Source organism: Oncorhynchus tshawytscha, linkage group LG16 (genome assembly GCF_018296145.1).
Source record: "Oncorhynchus tshawytscha isolate Ot180627B linkage group LG16, Otsh_v2.0, whole genome shotgun sequence".
Taxonomy (NCBI): domain Eukaryota; kingdom Metazoa; phylum Chordata; class Actinopteri; order Salmoniformes; family Salmonidae; genus Oncorhynchus; species Oncorhynchus tshawytscha.
This window is the reverse complement of record NC_056444.1, coordinates 12,752,166-12,769,647: the sequence shown is the minus strand read 5'-3', so window position 1 is coordinate 12,769,647 and position 17,482 is coordinate 12,752,166. Positions and strand designations below refer to the sequence as shown.

Here is a 17,482-nt window from a genome sequence, read left to right as displayed (position 1 = left end):
AAAGGTAGGGATCAAAATTGACACCCGTAACTATTCTTATGAATAAAGTCGTCAAAAGTTGAGTATTTGGTCCCGTATTCTTACCACGCAATGGCTACATGAAGTTTGTGACTCTACAAACGTGTGGGATGCATTTGCAGTTTGTTTTGTTTGTGTGTCAGATTTTGTACCCAATAGAAATCAAATCAAATTTGATTGGTCACATACATATGGTTAGCAGAGTGTAGCGAAATGTTTGTGCTTCTAAACTTAGGACCCTGTCTTTCAAAGATAATTTGTAAAAATCCAAATAACTTCACATATCTTCAATGTAAAGGGTTTAATCACTGTTTCTAATGCTCAATGAACCATAAACAATGAATGAACATGCACCTGTGGAATGGTCGTTAAGACACTAACAGCTCACAGACGGTAGGCAATTAAGGTCACAGTTATGAAAACTTAGGACACTAAAGAGGCCTTTCTACTGACTCTGGAAAAAAAACAAAAGAAAGATGCCCAAGGGTCCCTGCTCATCTGCGTGAACGTGCCTTAGGCATGCTGCAAGGAGGAGTGAGGACTGCAGATGTGGCTAGGGCAATAAATTGCAATGTCCGTACTGTGAGACGCCTAAGACAGCACTGCAGGGAGACAGGACGGACAGCTGATCGTCCTCGCAGTGGCAGACCACGTGTAACAGGATCGGTACATCCGAACACCACACCTGCGGGACACGTACAGGATGGCAACAACTCCCCGAGTTACACCAGGAACGCACAATCTCTCCATCAGTTTTCAATCTGTCCGCAATAGGCTGAGAGAGGCTGGACTGAGGACTTGTAGGCCTGTTGTTAGGCAGGTCCTCACCAGACATCACTGGCAACAGCGTTGCCTATGGGCACAAACCCACCGTCGCTGGACCAGACACGACTGGCAAAAGATGCTCTCACTGACAAGTCCTGGTTTTGTCTCACCAGAGGTGACGGTCGGATTCGCGTTTATAATAAGAATATATACATATAAATATATGGATGGGCAATGACAGAGTGGCATAGGCAAGATGCAATAGAGGGTATGAAATACAGTATATACCAGTGGGGGTCAGTGCCATTTAAGATGAGGGAGGACAATTTTCTTTCACGTTTCTGTTACAGCACATTGGATGACTCTCATTCATATTCCATTCACCTAGTTCAATGTAACAGCAATAGGTTTAAGCTACTACATGATACTCGAATTGTCCCTATACCCATCATGAGGTTGCTACAACCTAGCCTATGAATGAAAGTTTACAACATAGGTACACACAGATCGAGAAACAAATTTGAGGTGACACACAGTGACATTCAATACCGCCTTGTACACTCTTGACTGCATCTATCTGATCTAGGGTGTAATCATTAGTCCAACAGTTGCAAACAAGAGTTTCTATTGGACAAATTCAGGTATGTTTATCCCTGTTTTGTTCCATTTGCTTCTGTTTAAGAAACTTTTTAGTCAACAGAATCGGCAGAATGAATACACCCCTGATCACGCGTAAGCAGAGTTCACTCTCATAACAGCCACTTTGTATTCCTTCTCTTCTCTTCGCTTGTGGACTTCAATGCACAACACGTAAGCTGTGTTTGACCAGCCGAAAAAAACTTGCCATACCATGTCATAACCGGTACACACAGCCTACATCGTTGTCCCCATATTAGCTAAAGTATCGTCCTAGTCAACATAGCTAATAGAACTAATGCATTAGTAAACCTGCTACAATCATGCAGTAATGTTACAATGCATAGCGTTAACAAACTCACTTGTGTACATCGTGCTGGTCCGTACAATTGGCCTTATTTTAGCGCCCAAAAACGTAATACCATATAATACCATAATATCAATACCATTGTAAAGCATAATTTCTCCCCTTTCCGAAAAAAATCAATGACGACACCTTCATGATGCCCATCTCTGCATGATTCAAGAAGGCAATGAGCTCCGTCGGGTCTTTTTAAAAATGGCGGGTGGGGAAGTGAAACCTATTGTGTGATAGTAAAAAGGAGAGATATGTCGTGTGGGGAAGCTGCGTTTTTCATTCGATCTGTCCAACTTATCACCTTAAAACCTCTAAAATGTAAATGTGTCATTACATACCTATTTGAAGAGTTGTGTCAAATTTGAAACAAGTTTTTAAGGCGACGCTAAAGTTATCTTCAGAAGTGAACAGCGGCTTTTGAGAGTCACGATGGCTTGCAGTGATGAACCAAGAAATGACGAGGTATCCCCATTACCCTGTCCCTGTCCCTTTCTTGTTTTTAAATGGTGAGAGACGTGCTACACCTGGTGGAGAGAGGCTGTAAGACAGATAATTAGTTGCTTTATGCATGCTGTACCTTACGTCATGACACGTCACAATTTAACGTAGAGCGTCGGAGGGGTCCGTTTTTTAAAAACTTTTCTCCAGTACTATTGAGCCATTACCATGTCAATCAATGCTTGAATAGAAACATAGTTCACACCCAAGATTTTGATGTCAACACAGTTGCTATAGTCCCATTAGTTTTCAGTGCAGCCTCATTTGAATGTCGCGGTTGCGCAAATTTGTACAGAATGAGGTTAGTCACCGCTAGTCAGTTAGCAGTTACACCTGTGGGCCCCGGTGGCAATAAATTAATAAAACCAAGAGCTTACCTTGACTTGGAAGAATTCCAGTGTTGTGTTGATAGTCATTGCCAGCTAGATAAAATAGCTTCCCTTTGTTTGAGCCAGGTGTTTGAGTAACCAAACTAGCCAGCTGCATTTGCTAGCTAAGTACATTAAACTGAAAGTTAAAAATAAATAAATGACTCTCTCTCTCTTGCTTCTTCTAGCTGTGCACTGCAATGCTAGCTAGCTGTAGCTTATGCTTTCAGTACTAGATTCATTCTCTGATCCTTTGATTGGGTGGACGACATGTCAGTTCATGCTGCAAGAGCTCTGATAGGTTGGAGGTCATCCTCCGGAAGTTGTCATAATTACCGTGTAAGCCTATGGAAGGGGGTGAGAACCAAGAACTTTCTAGGTTTTGTTTTTAAGTCAATATACGAAGAGGAGGACGGAAGCTAGCTGTCCTCCGGCTACACCATGGTGCTACCCTACAGAGTGCTGTTGAGGCTACTGTAGATCTTCATTGGAAAACAGTATGTTTTAATCAATTATTTGGTGACGTGAGTATATTTAGTATAGTTTTATCTAAAAAGGATATCTCAATGTTTAACCATTTGTATGAAATTCACTGAAGAGGATGGTCCTCCCTTTCTCCTCTGAGGAGCCTCCACTGGTATATACATATGAGATGAGTAATGCAATATATGTAGACATTATTAAAGTGGCATTATTAAAGTGACTAGTGATCCATTTATTAAAGTGTCTGATGGCCTTGAGATAGAAGCTGTTTTTCAGTCTCTCTGTTCTAGCTTTGATGCACCTGTACTGACCTCGCCTACTGGATGGTAGCTGGGTGAACAGGCAGTGACTCGGGTGGTTGTTGATCTTTTTGGCCTTCCTGTCACATCGGGTGCTGTAGTTCTCCTGGAGTGTAGGTAGTTTGCCCCCGGGTATGCGTTGTGCAGACCGCACCACCCTCTGGAGAGCCTTGCGGTTGTGTGCGGGGAAGTTTCCTTACCAGGCGGTAATGCAGCCGACAGGGTGCTCTCAATTATGTATCTGTAAAAGTTTGTGAGTGTTTTAGGTGACAAGACCCATGTCTTCAGCCTCCTGAGGTTGAACAAGGGCTGTTGTTTTGTGTCATTTTGGAGTCACTTTTATTATAGATAAGAATAAAATATGTTTCTATACACTTCTACTGTAACGGCGTTCGTCTGTTGAAAGAGGAGCGGACCAAAATGCAGCGTGGTGGTTACTCATGTTCTTTAATGAAGAAGAACAAACGAACAAATACAAAACAACAAACGTAACGCAAAAAACCTATACAGCCTATCTGGTGACAACTAACACAGAGACAGGAACAATCACCCACAAACACACAGTGAAACACAGGCTACCTAAATATGGTTCCCAATCAGAGACAACGAGAATCACCTGACTCTGATTGAGAACCGCCTCAGGCAGCCATAGACTATGCTAGACACCCCACAAAACCCTAAGACAAAAACGCACCACAAAAACCCATGTCACACCCTGGCCTGACCAAATAAATGAAGACAAATCAAATCAAATCAAATTTTATTTGTCACATACACATGGTTAGCAGATGTTAATGCGAGTGTAGCGAAATGCTTGTGCTTCTAGTTCCGACAATGCAGTAATAACGAGCAAGTAATCTAACTAACAATTCCAAAAAAAAAACTACTGTCATACACAGTGTAAGGGGATAAAGAATATGTACATAAGGATATATGAATGAGTGATGGTACAGAGCAGCATAGGCAAGATACAGTAGATGATATCGAGTACAGTATATACATATGAGATAAGTATGTAAACCAAGTGGCATAGTTAAAGTGGCTAGTGATACATGTATTACATAAGGATGCAGTCGATGATATAGAGTACAGTATCAACGTATGCATATGAGATGAACAATGTAGGGTAAGTAACATTATATAAGGTAGCATTGTTTAAAGTGGCTAGTGATATATTTACATCATTTTCCATCAATTCCCATGATTAAAGTGGCTGGAGTAGAGTCAGTGTCATTGACAGTGTGTTGGCAGTAGCCACTCAATGTTAGTGGTGGCTGTTTAACAGTCTGATGGCCTTGAGATAGAAGCTGTTTTTCAGTCTCTCGGTCCCAGCTTTGATGCACCTGTACTGACCTCGCCTTCTGGATGGCAGCGGGGTGAACAGGCAGTGGCTCGGGTGGTTGATGTCCTTGATGATCTTTATGGCCTTCCTGTAGCATCGGGTGGTGTAGGTGTCCTGGAGGGCAGGTAGTTTGCCCCCGGTGATGCGTTGTGCAGACCTCACTACCCTCTGAGAGCCTTACGGTTGAAGGCGGTGCAGTTGCCATACCAGGCGGTGATACAGCCCGCCAGGATGCTCTCGATTGTGCATCTGTAGAAGTTTGTGAGTGCTTTTGGTGACAAGCCGAATTTCTTCAGCCTCCTGAGGTTGAAGAGGCGCTGCTGCGCCTTCCTCACGATGCTGTCTGTGTGAGTGGACCAATTCAGTTTGTCTGTGATGTGTATGCCGAGGAACTTAAAACTTGCTACCCTCTCCACTACTGTTCCATCGATGTGGATGGGGGTGTTCCCTCTGCTGTTTCCTGAAGTCCACAATCATCTCCTTAGTTTTGTTGACGTTGAGTGTGAGGTTATTTTCCTGACACCACACTCCGAGGGCCCTCACCTCCTCCCTGTAGGCCGTCTCGTCGTTGTTGGTAATCAAGCCTACCACTGTTGTGTCGTCCGCAAACTTGATGATTGAGTTGGAGGCGTGCATGGCCACGCAGTCGTGGGTGAACAGGGAGTACAGGAGAGGGCTCAGAACGCACCCTTGTGGGGCCCCAGTGTTGAGGATCAGCGGGGAGGAGATGTTGTTGCCTACCCTCACCACCTGGGGGCGGCCCGTCAGGAAGTCCAGTACCCAGTTGCACAGGGCGGGGTCGAGACCCAGGGTCTCGAGCTTGATGACGAGCTTGGAGGGTACTATGGTGTTGAATGCCGAGCTGTAGTCGATGAACAGCATTCTCACATAGGTATTCCTCTTGTCCAGATGGGTTAGGGCAGTGTGCAGTGTGGTTGAGATTGCATCGTCTGTGGACCTATTTGGGCGGTAAGCAAATTGGAGTGGGTCAAGGGTCAGGTAGGGTGGAGGTGATATGGTCCTTGACTAGTCTCTCAAAGCACTTCATGATGACGGATGTGAGTGCTACAGGGTGGTTGGACAAACATAATATACTACGACCAAGGCGTGACATCTACATTAATGACAATGCTACCATGATTAAGGATAATCATGAATGAATCATGAATAATGATGAGTGAGAAAGTTACAGAGGGTCAAAGATGTGCTAACCTCTCACCATTACCAATAACTGAGGAGGCTAGCTGTCGTGAGCACAAAACAATCTGAAACACAACCAAAATGAACTGCAAATGCATCCGACATGTCACAAGATTTATGTAGTCATTAAGTGCTAGGATTATTGGAGCAAATACTAAACTTTTGATTACGTTTTTAATAAGAATCTTTAGGGGTGTCAATCATTTTGACCCCTTCTTTTTCTGAGAGAAAAAAAAGTATTACTAATTAGCAATTTTTTGGAGCATACAATATATCTCAGTGTTTGAATTATTTATTTTATACAGTCATTATTGCCTGTCTTTATCAAGGGGTTCCCGTTAAAAAGCCCAGTTCTCACTAAATCAATGTTGTTACAGCATTATTACACAGGAATATGGACACATAATTGTAAAGTGTTACCAGAAAATCTAATAAATATAGCAGTGTCATGCATGCACATACTTCATGTACAGTTGAAGTTGGAAGTTTACATACACTTAGGTTGGAGTCATTCAAATCAGTTTTTCAACCACTCCACAAATTTCTTTTTAACAAACTGTAGTTTTGGCAAGTCGGTTAGGACATCTACTTTGTGCATGACACAAGTCATTTTTCCAACAATTGTTTACAGACAGATTATTTCACTTATAATTCACTGTATCACAATTCCATTGGGTCAGAAGTTTATATACACTATGTTGACTGTGCCTTTAAACAGCTTGGAAAATTCCAGAAAATGATGTCATGGCTTTAGAAGCTTCTGATAGGCTAATTGACATCATATGAGTCAATTGGAGGTGTACCTGTGGAAGTATTTCAAGGCCTAACTTCAAACTCAGTGCCTCTTTGCTTGACATCATGGGAAAATCAAAAGAAATCAGCCAAGACCTCAGAAAACCAATTGTAGATCTCCCCGAGTCTGGTTCATCCTTGGGAGCAATTTCCAAACACCTGAAGGTACCACATTCATCTGTACAAACAATAGTATGCAAGTATAAACACCATGGGACCACACAGCCATCATACCGCTCAGGAAGGAGACACGTTCTGTCTCCTAGAGATGAACGTACTTTGGTGTGAAAAGTGCAAATCAATCCCACAACAACAAAGGACCTTGTGAAGATGCTGGAGGAAACCGGTAGAAATGTATATATATCCACAGTAAAACGAGTCCTATATTTACATAACCTGAAAGGCCGCTCAGCAAGGAAGAAGCCATTGCTCCAAAACCGCTATAAAAAAAGCCAGACTACGGTTTGCAACTGCACATGGGGACAAAGATCGTACTTTTTGGACAAATGTTCTCTGGTCTGATGAATCAAAAATGTTTGGCCATAATGACCATCATTATGTTTGGAGAAAAAAAGGGTGGCTTGCAAGCAGAAGAACACCAAGCACGGGGGTGGCAGCATCATGTTGTGGGGGTGCTTTGCTGCAGGAGGGACTGGTGCACTTCACAAAATAGATGGCATCATGAGGAAGGGAAATGATGTGGATATATTGAAGCAACATCTCAAGACATCAGTCAGGTAGTTAAAGTTTGGTCACAAATAGGTCTTCCAAATGGACAATGACTCTAAGCATACTTCCATAGTTGTGGCAAAATATCTTAAGGACAACAAAGTCAAGGTATTGGAGTGGCCATCACAAAGCCCTGACCTCAATCCTATAGATATTTGTGGGCAGAACTGAAAAGTGTGTGCGAGCAAGGAGGCCTACAAACCTGACTCAGTTACACCAGCCCTGTCGAGAGGAATGGGCCAAAATTCACCCAACTTATTGTGGGAAGCTTGTGGAAAGCTACCCAAAACGTTTTTCCATGTTAAACCATTTAAAGGCAATGCTACCAAATACTAATTGAGTGTATGTAAATGTCTGACCCACTGGGAATGTGATAAATAAAAATTAATGCTGAAATAATTCATTTTCTCTACTATTATTCTGACATTTCACATTCTTAAAATAAAGTGATGATCCTATCTGACCTAAAACAGGGAATCTTTACTAGGATTAAATGTCAGGAATTGTGAAAAACTGAGTTTAAATGTATTTGGCTAAGGTGTATGTAAACTTCAGACTTCAACTGTACATAATACATATACTTAGTATGTAGCATTTCCATTATCTCATTCCAATCTTTCTATCCTTTCTCACATCTTTGCCTGCCTGTGATATTACTTACAAGTTGTTTCTCACTTCTGGCAGTATTAATATAAATCTCATTGCCATTCCACTGTTTGTTTAAGTGGTTGCTTTTCTTATCACGTTCTCTTACATGCATTTCTGTGTACAGATATTCAGATGAATGTTTAGCCTGTAACATTTCCATAATCATTATTCATTCCCTCAAACACATCCTTAAACCCCCTCGAACAGTTCATGCACACTGAAGTTAAGATTTTGGGCTATTGTTCCCTCCTGTTGCACAGTGTTAGTTTAAGTCAACAGCTGTCAGCCTAGCTTGTAGCCCTTTAATATGTATATAATTTCCCCTGACATCCACTGGAATGAATTTGAATTCCTGCCCATGAAATTTGCATGCTGTCGGAAATGGGAGGGCTGATGTCCGCCGAGCTCGCTGCTCTCCTCCACTGTAAATTTGGCAAATGGGATAAGGCGTCACGCTGCTTGAAAACGTCTGGGTCTACTCCTCAGTGGGAAACGCGAAGTGGAAGTGCAGCCCGGCTACAGTATACAGAGGAGTGAGTGAGCAGCAGATTTCTTTGTGACACCTTAAGGGATGTGCAGGGCTAAACCCCAATATCCACTCGTTCTATTAGAGCAGTCACACTCAGGAACTCCTAGCTCTGCACACTACCCTCCTGTTCCTCTAGTCTAGCACTTTAAGTTTCGTCTCAACCAGGAAAAATCTTACCAGGGTAGTTTTAAAAAGTTGCTGCTGCTTGTGATTGAATATGAGACAAACAAACATTCTCATTTTAATCTCATTTGCCAGTTTCACTAGTTTGCATGAATTTCGGAAATGTGATATTTTTAAGGTGGTGGGATTATTCTACAAAGTGTGTTTGAATAGTTTGATATGTATATATACTTCGGTTTTTTTTTTGGGGGTGGGTTGGGCAAGCACTTAGAGTAAGTGAACCACAAGCATGTGCACACTGGTATGAGTTTCTCTGATTAAGTTACTGGCATCATGTATGGAGTGTGTCATGTGAAAGCAGAATGGGGCAGATGGACGCTTGACGTGTGTTTCCATGGCGACAGGTTGTGGTAAACGCCCTGATCGGCGCCATCCCATCCATCATGAACGTACTGCTGGTGTGCCTGATCTTCTGGCTCATCTTCAGCATCATGGGGGTCAATCTGTTCGCCGGCAAGTACGGACGCTGCGTCAACCAGACGGGCTACATCCACAATGTGTCCATGGTCAACAACAAGACCGACTGCCGGGCCATGAACGACACGCAGTTCTACTGGACCAGAGTCAAGGTCAACTTCGACAACGTGGGTGCTGGTTACCTTGCCCTCTTACAAGTTGTGAGTTGGACTTTTTTTTCCCCTTTCCTTTTAGTCACAGTTTGAGACGTTCTTTCCTCGCTCATACTTTTTTACGCTGCCCACCATGTCTGTCCAGAGATCCCCGAATCAATCAACAAGTCGCAAGCTTTTATTTGTAGCAGCGATGGAGGCCATTACAGAGAATGTTATGCATTTAGCAGCGATGGAGGCCATTACAGAGAATGTTATGCATTTAGCAGCGATGGAGGCAGAGAATGTTATGCTTTTAGCAGAGATGGAGGCAGAGAATGTTATGCTTTTAGCAGCGATGGAGGCAGAGAATGTTGTGCTTTTAGCAGCGATGGAGGCAGAGAATGTTATGCTTTTAGCAGAGATGGAGGCCATTATAGAGAATGTTATGCATTTAGCAGCGATGGAGGCCATTACAGAGAATGTTATGCATTTAGCAGTGATGGAGGCCATTACAGAGAATGTTATGCTTTTAGCAGAGATGGAGGCCATTACAGAGAATGTTATGCTTTTAGCAGCGATGGAGGCCATTACAGAGAATGTTATGCTTTTAGCAGCGATGGAGGCCATTACAGAGAATGTTATGCTTTTAGCAGCGATGGAGGCCATTACAGAGAATGTTATGCTTTTAGCAGCGATGGAGGCCATTACAGAGAATGTTGTGCTTTTAGCAGCGATGGAGGCCATTACAGAGAATGTTATGCTTTTAGCAGCGATGGAGGCCATTACAGAGAATGTTATGCTTTTAGCAGCGATGGAGGCCATTACAGAGAATGTTATGCTTTTAGCAGCGATGGAGGCCATTACAGAGAATGTTGTGCTTTTAGCAGCGATGGAGGCCATTACAGAGAATGTTATGCTTTTAGCAGCAATGGAGGCCATTACAGAGAATGTTATGCTTTTAGCAGCGATGGAGGCCATTACAGAGAATGTTATGCTTTTAGCAGCGATGGAGGCCATTACAGAGAATGTTATGCATTTAGCAGTGATGGAGGCAGAGAATGGCTTTTAGCAGAGATGGAGGCAGAGAATGTTGTGCTTTTAGCAGCGATGGAGGCAGAGAATGTTGTGCTTTTAGCAGCGATGGAGGCCATTATAGAGAATGTTATGCATTTAGCAGCGATGGAGGCCATTACAGAGAATGTTATGCTTTTAGCAGCGATGGAGGCCATTACAGAGAATGTTATGCTTTTAGCAGCGATGGAGGCCATTACAGAGAATGTTATGCTTTTAGCAGCGATGGAGGCCATTACAGAGAATGTTATGCTTTTAGCAGCGATGGAGGCCATTACAGAGAATGTTATGCATTTAGCAGTGATGGAGGCAGAGAATGTTATGCTTTTAGCAGAGATGGAGGCAGAGAATGTTGTGCTTTTAGCAGCGATGGAGGCAGAGAATGTTGTGCTTTTAGCAGCGATGGAGGCCATTATAGAGAATGTTATGCTTTTAGCAGCGATGGAGGCCATTACAGAGAATGTTATGCTTTTAGCAGCGATGGAGGCCATTACAGAGAATGTTATGCTTTTAGCAGCGATGGAGACCATTACAGAGAATGTTATGCTTTTAGCAGCGATGGAGGCCATTACAGAGAATGTTATGCTTTTAGCAGCGATGGAGGCCATTACAGAGAATGTTATGCTTTTAGCAGCGATGGAGGCCATTACAGAGAATGTTATGCTTTTAGCAGCGATGGAGGCCATTACAGAGAATGTTATGCTTTTAGCAGCGATGGAGGCCATTACAGAGAATGTTATGCTTTTAGCAGCGATGGAGGCCATTACAGAGAATGTTATGCTTTTAGCAGCGATGGAGGCCATTACAGAGAATGTTATGCTTTTAGCAGCGATGGAGGCCATTACAGAGAATGTTATGCTTTTAGCAGCGATGGAGGCCATTACAGAGAATGTTGTGCTTTTAGCAGCGATGGAGGCCATTACAGAGAATGTTATGCTTTTAGCAGCAATGGAGGCCATTACAGAGAATGTTGTGCTTTTAGCAGCGATGGAGGCCATTACAGAGAATGTTATGCTTTTAGCAGCAATGGAGGCCATTACAGAGAATGTTATGCTTTTAGCAGCGATGGAGGCAATTACAGAGAATGTTATGCTTTTAGCAGCGATGGAGGCCATTACAGAGAATGTTATGCTTTTAGCAGCAATGGAGGCCATTACAGAGAATGTTATGCTTTTAGTCGATGGAGGCCATTACAGAGAATGTTGTGCTTTTAGCAGCGATGGAGGCCATTACAGAGAATGTTATGCTTTTAGCAGCGATGGAGGCCATTACAGAGAATGTTATGCTTTTAGCAGCAATGGAGGCCATTACAGAGAATGTTATGCTTTTAGCAGCGATGGAGGCCATTTCAGAGAATGTTGTGCTTTTAGCATCGATGGAGGCAGAGAATGTTGTGCTTTTAGCATCGATGGAGGCAGAGAATGTTGTGCTTTTAGCATCGATGGAGGCAGAGAATGTTGTGCTTTTAGCAGCGATGGAGGCCATTACAGAGAATGTTGTGCTTTTAGCAGCGATGGAGGCCATTACAGAGAATGTTGTGCTTTTAGCAGCGATGGAGGCCATTACAGAGAATGTTATGCTTTTAGCAGCAATGGAGGCCATTACAGAGAATGTTATGCTTTTAGCAGCGATGGAGGCCATTACAGAGAATGTTGTGCTTTTAGCATCGATGGAGGCAGAGAATGTTGTTTTTAGCATCGATGGAGGCAGAGAATGTTGTGCTTTTAGCATCGATGGAGGCAGAGAATGTTGTGCTTTTAGCAGCGATGGAGGCCATTACAGAGAATGTTATGCTTTTAGCAGCGATGGAGGCCATTACAGAGAATGTTGTGCTTTTAGCAGCGATGGAGGCCATTACAGAGAATGTTGTGCTTTTAGCAGCGATGGAGGCCATTAGAGAATGTTGTGCATTTAGCAGCAATGGAGGCCATTACAGAGAATGTTGTGCATTTTATCAGCGATGGAGGCCATTACAGAGAATGTTGTGCATTTAGCAGCGATGGAGGCCATTACAGAGAATGTTGTGCTTTTATCAGCGATGGAGGCCATTACAGAGAATGTTATGCTTTTAGCAGCGATGGAGGCCATTACAGAGAATGTTATGCTTTTGGCAGCATGGAGGCCATTACAGAGAATGTTGTGCTTTTAGCATCGATGGAGGCCATTAGAGAATGTTGTGCTTTTATCAGCAATGGAGGCCATTACAGAGAATGTTGTGCTTTTATCAGCGATGGAGGCCATTACAGAGAATGTTGTGCATTTAGCAGCGATGGAGGCCATTACAGAGAATGTTGTTCTAAGCAAGTGCATGCACTTCATTCTTCGCTTTAACTTAGTTGGTGTGGGTGCCTAGCAACAATTCACTTAGCTCCTTTCCATCACCTTCTTGTGATTTCCCTTCATTCTAACTTCCCCCATTTGCATCTGGAAACAGTCTGGCCCTCAGTCATTCACAAAAGCCAATAATAACCCGTAACCAAGGCGAAAAGACCCACCACCGTGATTTCTCGCTGATAAGAACTCACTTGTGATGAAGTAGGGCACCCCGCTCACTCTCCTTCTTCCTCCGTCTAGAAAGACACTCCATGCGGTCAGGAGGAAGCACATATAAATCCTTTCCACTGCCATTCATAACATCTCAGCTCTAACATGGCACATGGCCAGTATTTATTTTGTAGAGACTGTACGTTTTTGTTTTTTGAAGGGGGTTCTTCTGTTTAATGGTTGATGACAAAACCATATCATAGGAAGGACAGATACCCACACTCTGTCATATAGAAATACAAGCATATATCGTTTGCATTTTAAAATAATGCTCCTATGTATGCCTTTATATAGTGATGATAGTGGCGCATGCTCATTGAAGTTGATGGTGGCACATGCTCATTGAAGTTGATGGTGGCACATGCTCATTGAAGTTGATGGTGGCACATGTCATTGAAGTTGATGGTGGCACATGCTCATTGAAGTTTCTGGTGGCACATGCTCATTGAAGTTGATGGTGGCACATGCTCATTGAAGTTGATAGTGGCACATGCTCATTGAAGTTGATAGTGGCACATGTCATTGAAGTTGATGGTGGCACATGCTCATTGAAGTTGATGGTGGCACATGCTCATTGAAGTTTCTGGTGGCACATGCTCATTGAAGTTGATGGTGGCACATGCTCATTGAAGTTGATAGTGGCACATGCTCATTGAAGTTGATGGTGGCACATACTCATTGAAGTTGATAGTGGCACATGCTCATTGAAGTTGATAGTGGCACATGCTTATTGAAGTTGATAGTGGCACATGTCATTGAAGTTGATAGTGGCACATGCTCATTGAAGTTGATAGTGGCACATGATCGTTGAAGTTGATGGTGGCACATGCTCATTGAAGTTGATGGTGGCACATGCTCATTGAAGTTGATGGTGGCACATGTCATTGAAGTTGATAGTGGCACATGCTCATTGAAGTTGATAGTGGCACATGCTCATTGAAGCACATGCTCATTGAAGTTGATAGTGGCACATGCTCATTGAAGTTGATAGTGGCACATGCTCATTGAAGTTGATAGTGGCACATGCTCATTGAAGTTGATAGTGGCACATGCTCATTGAAGTTGATAGTGGCACATGCTCATTGAAGTTGATAGTGGCACATGCTCATTGAAGTTGATAGTGGCACATGCTCATTGAAGTTGATAGCGGCACATGTCATTGAAGTTGATAGTGGCACATACTCATTGAAGGTGATAGTGGCACATACTCATTGAAGTTGATAGTGGCACATGCTCATTGAAGTTGATAGTGGCACATGCTCATTGAAGTTGATAGTGGCACATACTCATTGAAGTTGATAGTGGCACATGTCATTGAAGTTGATGGTGGCACATGTCATTGAAGTTGATGGTGGCACATGCTCATTGAAGTTGATAGTGGCACATGCTCATTGAAGTTGATGGTGGCACATGCTCATTGAAGTTGATGGTGGCACATACTCATTGAAGTTGATAGTGGCACATGCTCATTGAAGTTGATAGTGGCACATGCTCATTGAAGTTGATAGTGGCACATACTCATTGAAGTTGATAGTGGCACATGTCATTGAAGTTGATGGTTGCACATGCTCATTGAAGTCGATAGTGGCACATGTCATTGAAGTTGATGGTGGCACATGTCATTGAAGTTGATGGTGGCACATGCTCATTGAAGTTGATAGTGGCACATGCTCATTGAAGTTGATGGTGGCACATGCTCATTGAAGTTGATAGTGGCACATGTCATTGAAGTTGATGGTGGCACATGCTCATTGAAGTTGATAGTGGCACATGTCATTGAAGTTGATGGTGGCACATGCTCATTGAAGTTGATGGTGGCACATGTCATTGAAGTTGATGGTGGCACATGCTCATTTAAGTTGATAGTGGCACATGCTCATTGAAGTTGATGGTGGCACATGCTCATTGAAGTTGATAGTGGCACATACTCATTGAAGTTGATAGTGGCACATGCTCATTGAAGTTGATAGTGGCACATGCTCATTGAAGTTGATGGTGGCACATGCTCATTGAAGTTGATCGTGGCACATGCTCATTGACGTTCATGTCCTTTGTTACAAGGCTACATTCAAAGGCTGGATGGAGATCATGTATGCAGCAGTGGATTCTCGTGCTGTAAGTATTACACGTCAATGTACTTGTTTTGTATAACATGATTTTAAAATTTGAATATTCCATCATAAAGCCTATATAAGACTGTCTTAAAAATGACTTGAAATTGAAATGTGAAAATATTTGTTGTTGTCATAATCATGCCTTGATGTAATACCACCATAACATTTACCAGAATAACAAAGTTTTCAACTGATAAAATGTAGCTGAACGGTGTATCCTCCTAACATGTTTTTTCTCTGGCTGCACTAGGTGGACGAACAGCCTATCAGAGAGGTCAACATGTACATGTACCTATACTTCGTCATTTTCATCATCTTTGGCTCCTTCTTCACCCTTAACCTCTTCATTGGTGTCATTATCGACAACTTCAACCAGCAGAAACGAAAGATAAGTATCAAAACCATCATGGCCAACAAATGCCATGAGCTTTTAAAAAATTGGGTTATTTTCACAGTGAAAATAACAGAAAAGGGATGTCTCTTTACTTAGGTGGGCAAGACATCTTCATGACAGAGGAACAGAAAAAGTACTACAATGCCATGAAGAAGCTAGGGTCTAAAAAGCCTCAGAAACCAATTCCAAGGCCATTGGTGAGCTGCAGCTAATTGAACCCTATTTTCTTGATCTAATTAAAGGGATAGTTCACTTTTTTGGAACTTTTAGCTTATTTTTGATAACATGCCAGATAAGTAGAAAATAAGTTAAAACACCCCAAAAAGGGAACTATTCCTTTTATTTTCTTTGCCCTATAGTGCATAAGCCTCTTGTGTTCCAATGACTGGTATTTCTGGATCTTATAGGGATAGTTGTAAATTAGTTGTAAATAACAACTTGTTCTCAACTAGCTTACCTGATAAAGGTGAAATAAAAATATGTTTAAAAAAGTACTGGGCGAAGTATTGGGCAGGATAGTTAAAAAAAATATATATAACAAAAGTTCAAACCTTAAAAAAGTTTCCTATTCTTTCAATTTTCTTCACCTTAGTGCATAAGCCTCTTGCTCACTACCTCTCTTCTCCCAGAACCAAGTACAGGGCTTCTTCTTCGACCTGGTGGGAAAGCAGGCATTCGACATCATCATCATGGTCCTCATCCTGCTCAACATGATTACCATGATGGTGGAGACGGACGAGCAGCCGGCCCGCATGGAGTACATCCTCAACAAAATCAACCTGGCCTTCATCATCATCTTCTCCTGCGAGTGCCTCATCAAGATCGTGGCGCTACGCTGCTACTTCTTCACCATTGGCTGGAACATCTTTGACTTTGTAGTGGTCATCCTCTCCATCGTTGGTGAGTTTGTTGCTTGGGCTTAATTAATCAGGGGTCTGCCTCCTAAGTGGCGTAGCGGTCTAAGGCACTGCATCGCAGTGCTAGAGGCGTCACTACAGACCCGGGTTTGATCCCAGGCTGTGTCGCAGCTGGCTGTGAGATCAATGAGGCGGTGCGCAATTGGCCCAGCGTCGTCCGGGTTAGGCCGGCCGGGATGTCCTTGTCCCATCGCGCTCTAGCAAGTCCTTATGGCAAGCCGGGCGCATGCAATTTGAATTGGGTCGCCAGCTGTACGGTGTTTCCGCCGACACATTGGTGCGGCTGGCTTCCTGGTTAAGCTAGCAGTGTGTCAAGAAGCAGTGCGGCTTGGCAGGGCAACGTGTTTTGGAGGACGCATGGCTCTCGACAGCCGCCTCTCCCTAGTCCATATGGGAGTTGCAGCGATGGGACAAAACTGTAACTACCAATTGGGGAGAAAAAGAGGTAAAAAGTACCAAAAAATGTCATAAATAATCAGGGGTTTTCAATGATGCTCATTGCGATGTAATTGCATGGGTCTGTTAACTGGCAGTTATACTGAAATATGGTTGCTATATGTAGCTGATGTATGGCCCTCGGTATGTACAGTGCATTCGGAAAGTATTCAGACCCCTTCATTTTTTCCAGATTTTGATATGTTACAGCCTTATTCTAAAGTTGATTAAATCGTTTTCTTTCCTCATCAATCTACACACAATACCCCATAATGACAAAGCAAAAACAGTTTTTTAGAAAAAAAAGAAGGAAAAAACCCCGTAAATATCACATTAAATAAGTATTTAGACCCTTTACTCAGTACTTTGTTGAAGCACCTATGGCAGAGATTACAGCCTCGAGTCTTCTTGGGTATGATGCTACAAGCTTGGCACAGCTGTATTTGGGGAGTTTCTACCATTCTTCTCTGGAGATACTCAAGCTCCGTCAGGTTGAGAGGATAGCACAGCTATTTTCCGGGCTCTGGCTGGACCACTCAAGGACATTCAGAGACTTGTCCCGAACCCACTCCTGCTTTGTCTTGGCTGTGTGCTTAGGGTCATTTTCC

The 17,482-nt window shown here is 42.9% G+C and overlaps 1 protein-coding gene across 2 annotated transcripts in view; it reads left to right on the top strand.

The window, feature by feature from the left end:
* Positions 1 to 17,482, top strand: part of LOC112232686 (sodium channel protein type 4 subunit alpha-like) — a 216,767-nt gene that overhangs the window by 191,777 nt on the left and 7,508 nt on the right. For both annotated transcript variants that reach the window (XM_042298800.1, XM_042298799.1), the window contains exons 23-27: positions 9,193 to 9,465; positions 15,076 to 15,129; positions 15,379 to 15,516; positions 15,615 to 15,719; positions 16,152 to 16,422. In XM_042298800.1, coding sequence (XP_042154734.1) covers positions 9,193 to 9,465; positions 15,076 to 15,129; positions 15,379 to 15,516; positions 15,615 to 15,719; positions 16,152 to 16,422 — 841 coding nt within the window. The remainder of the gene's footprint in view (positions 1 to 9,192; positions 9,466 to 15,075; positions 15,130 to 15,378; positions 15,517 to 15,614; positions 15,720 to 16,151; positions 16,423 to 17,482) is intronic.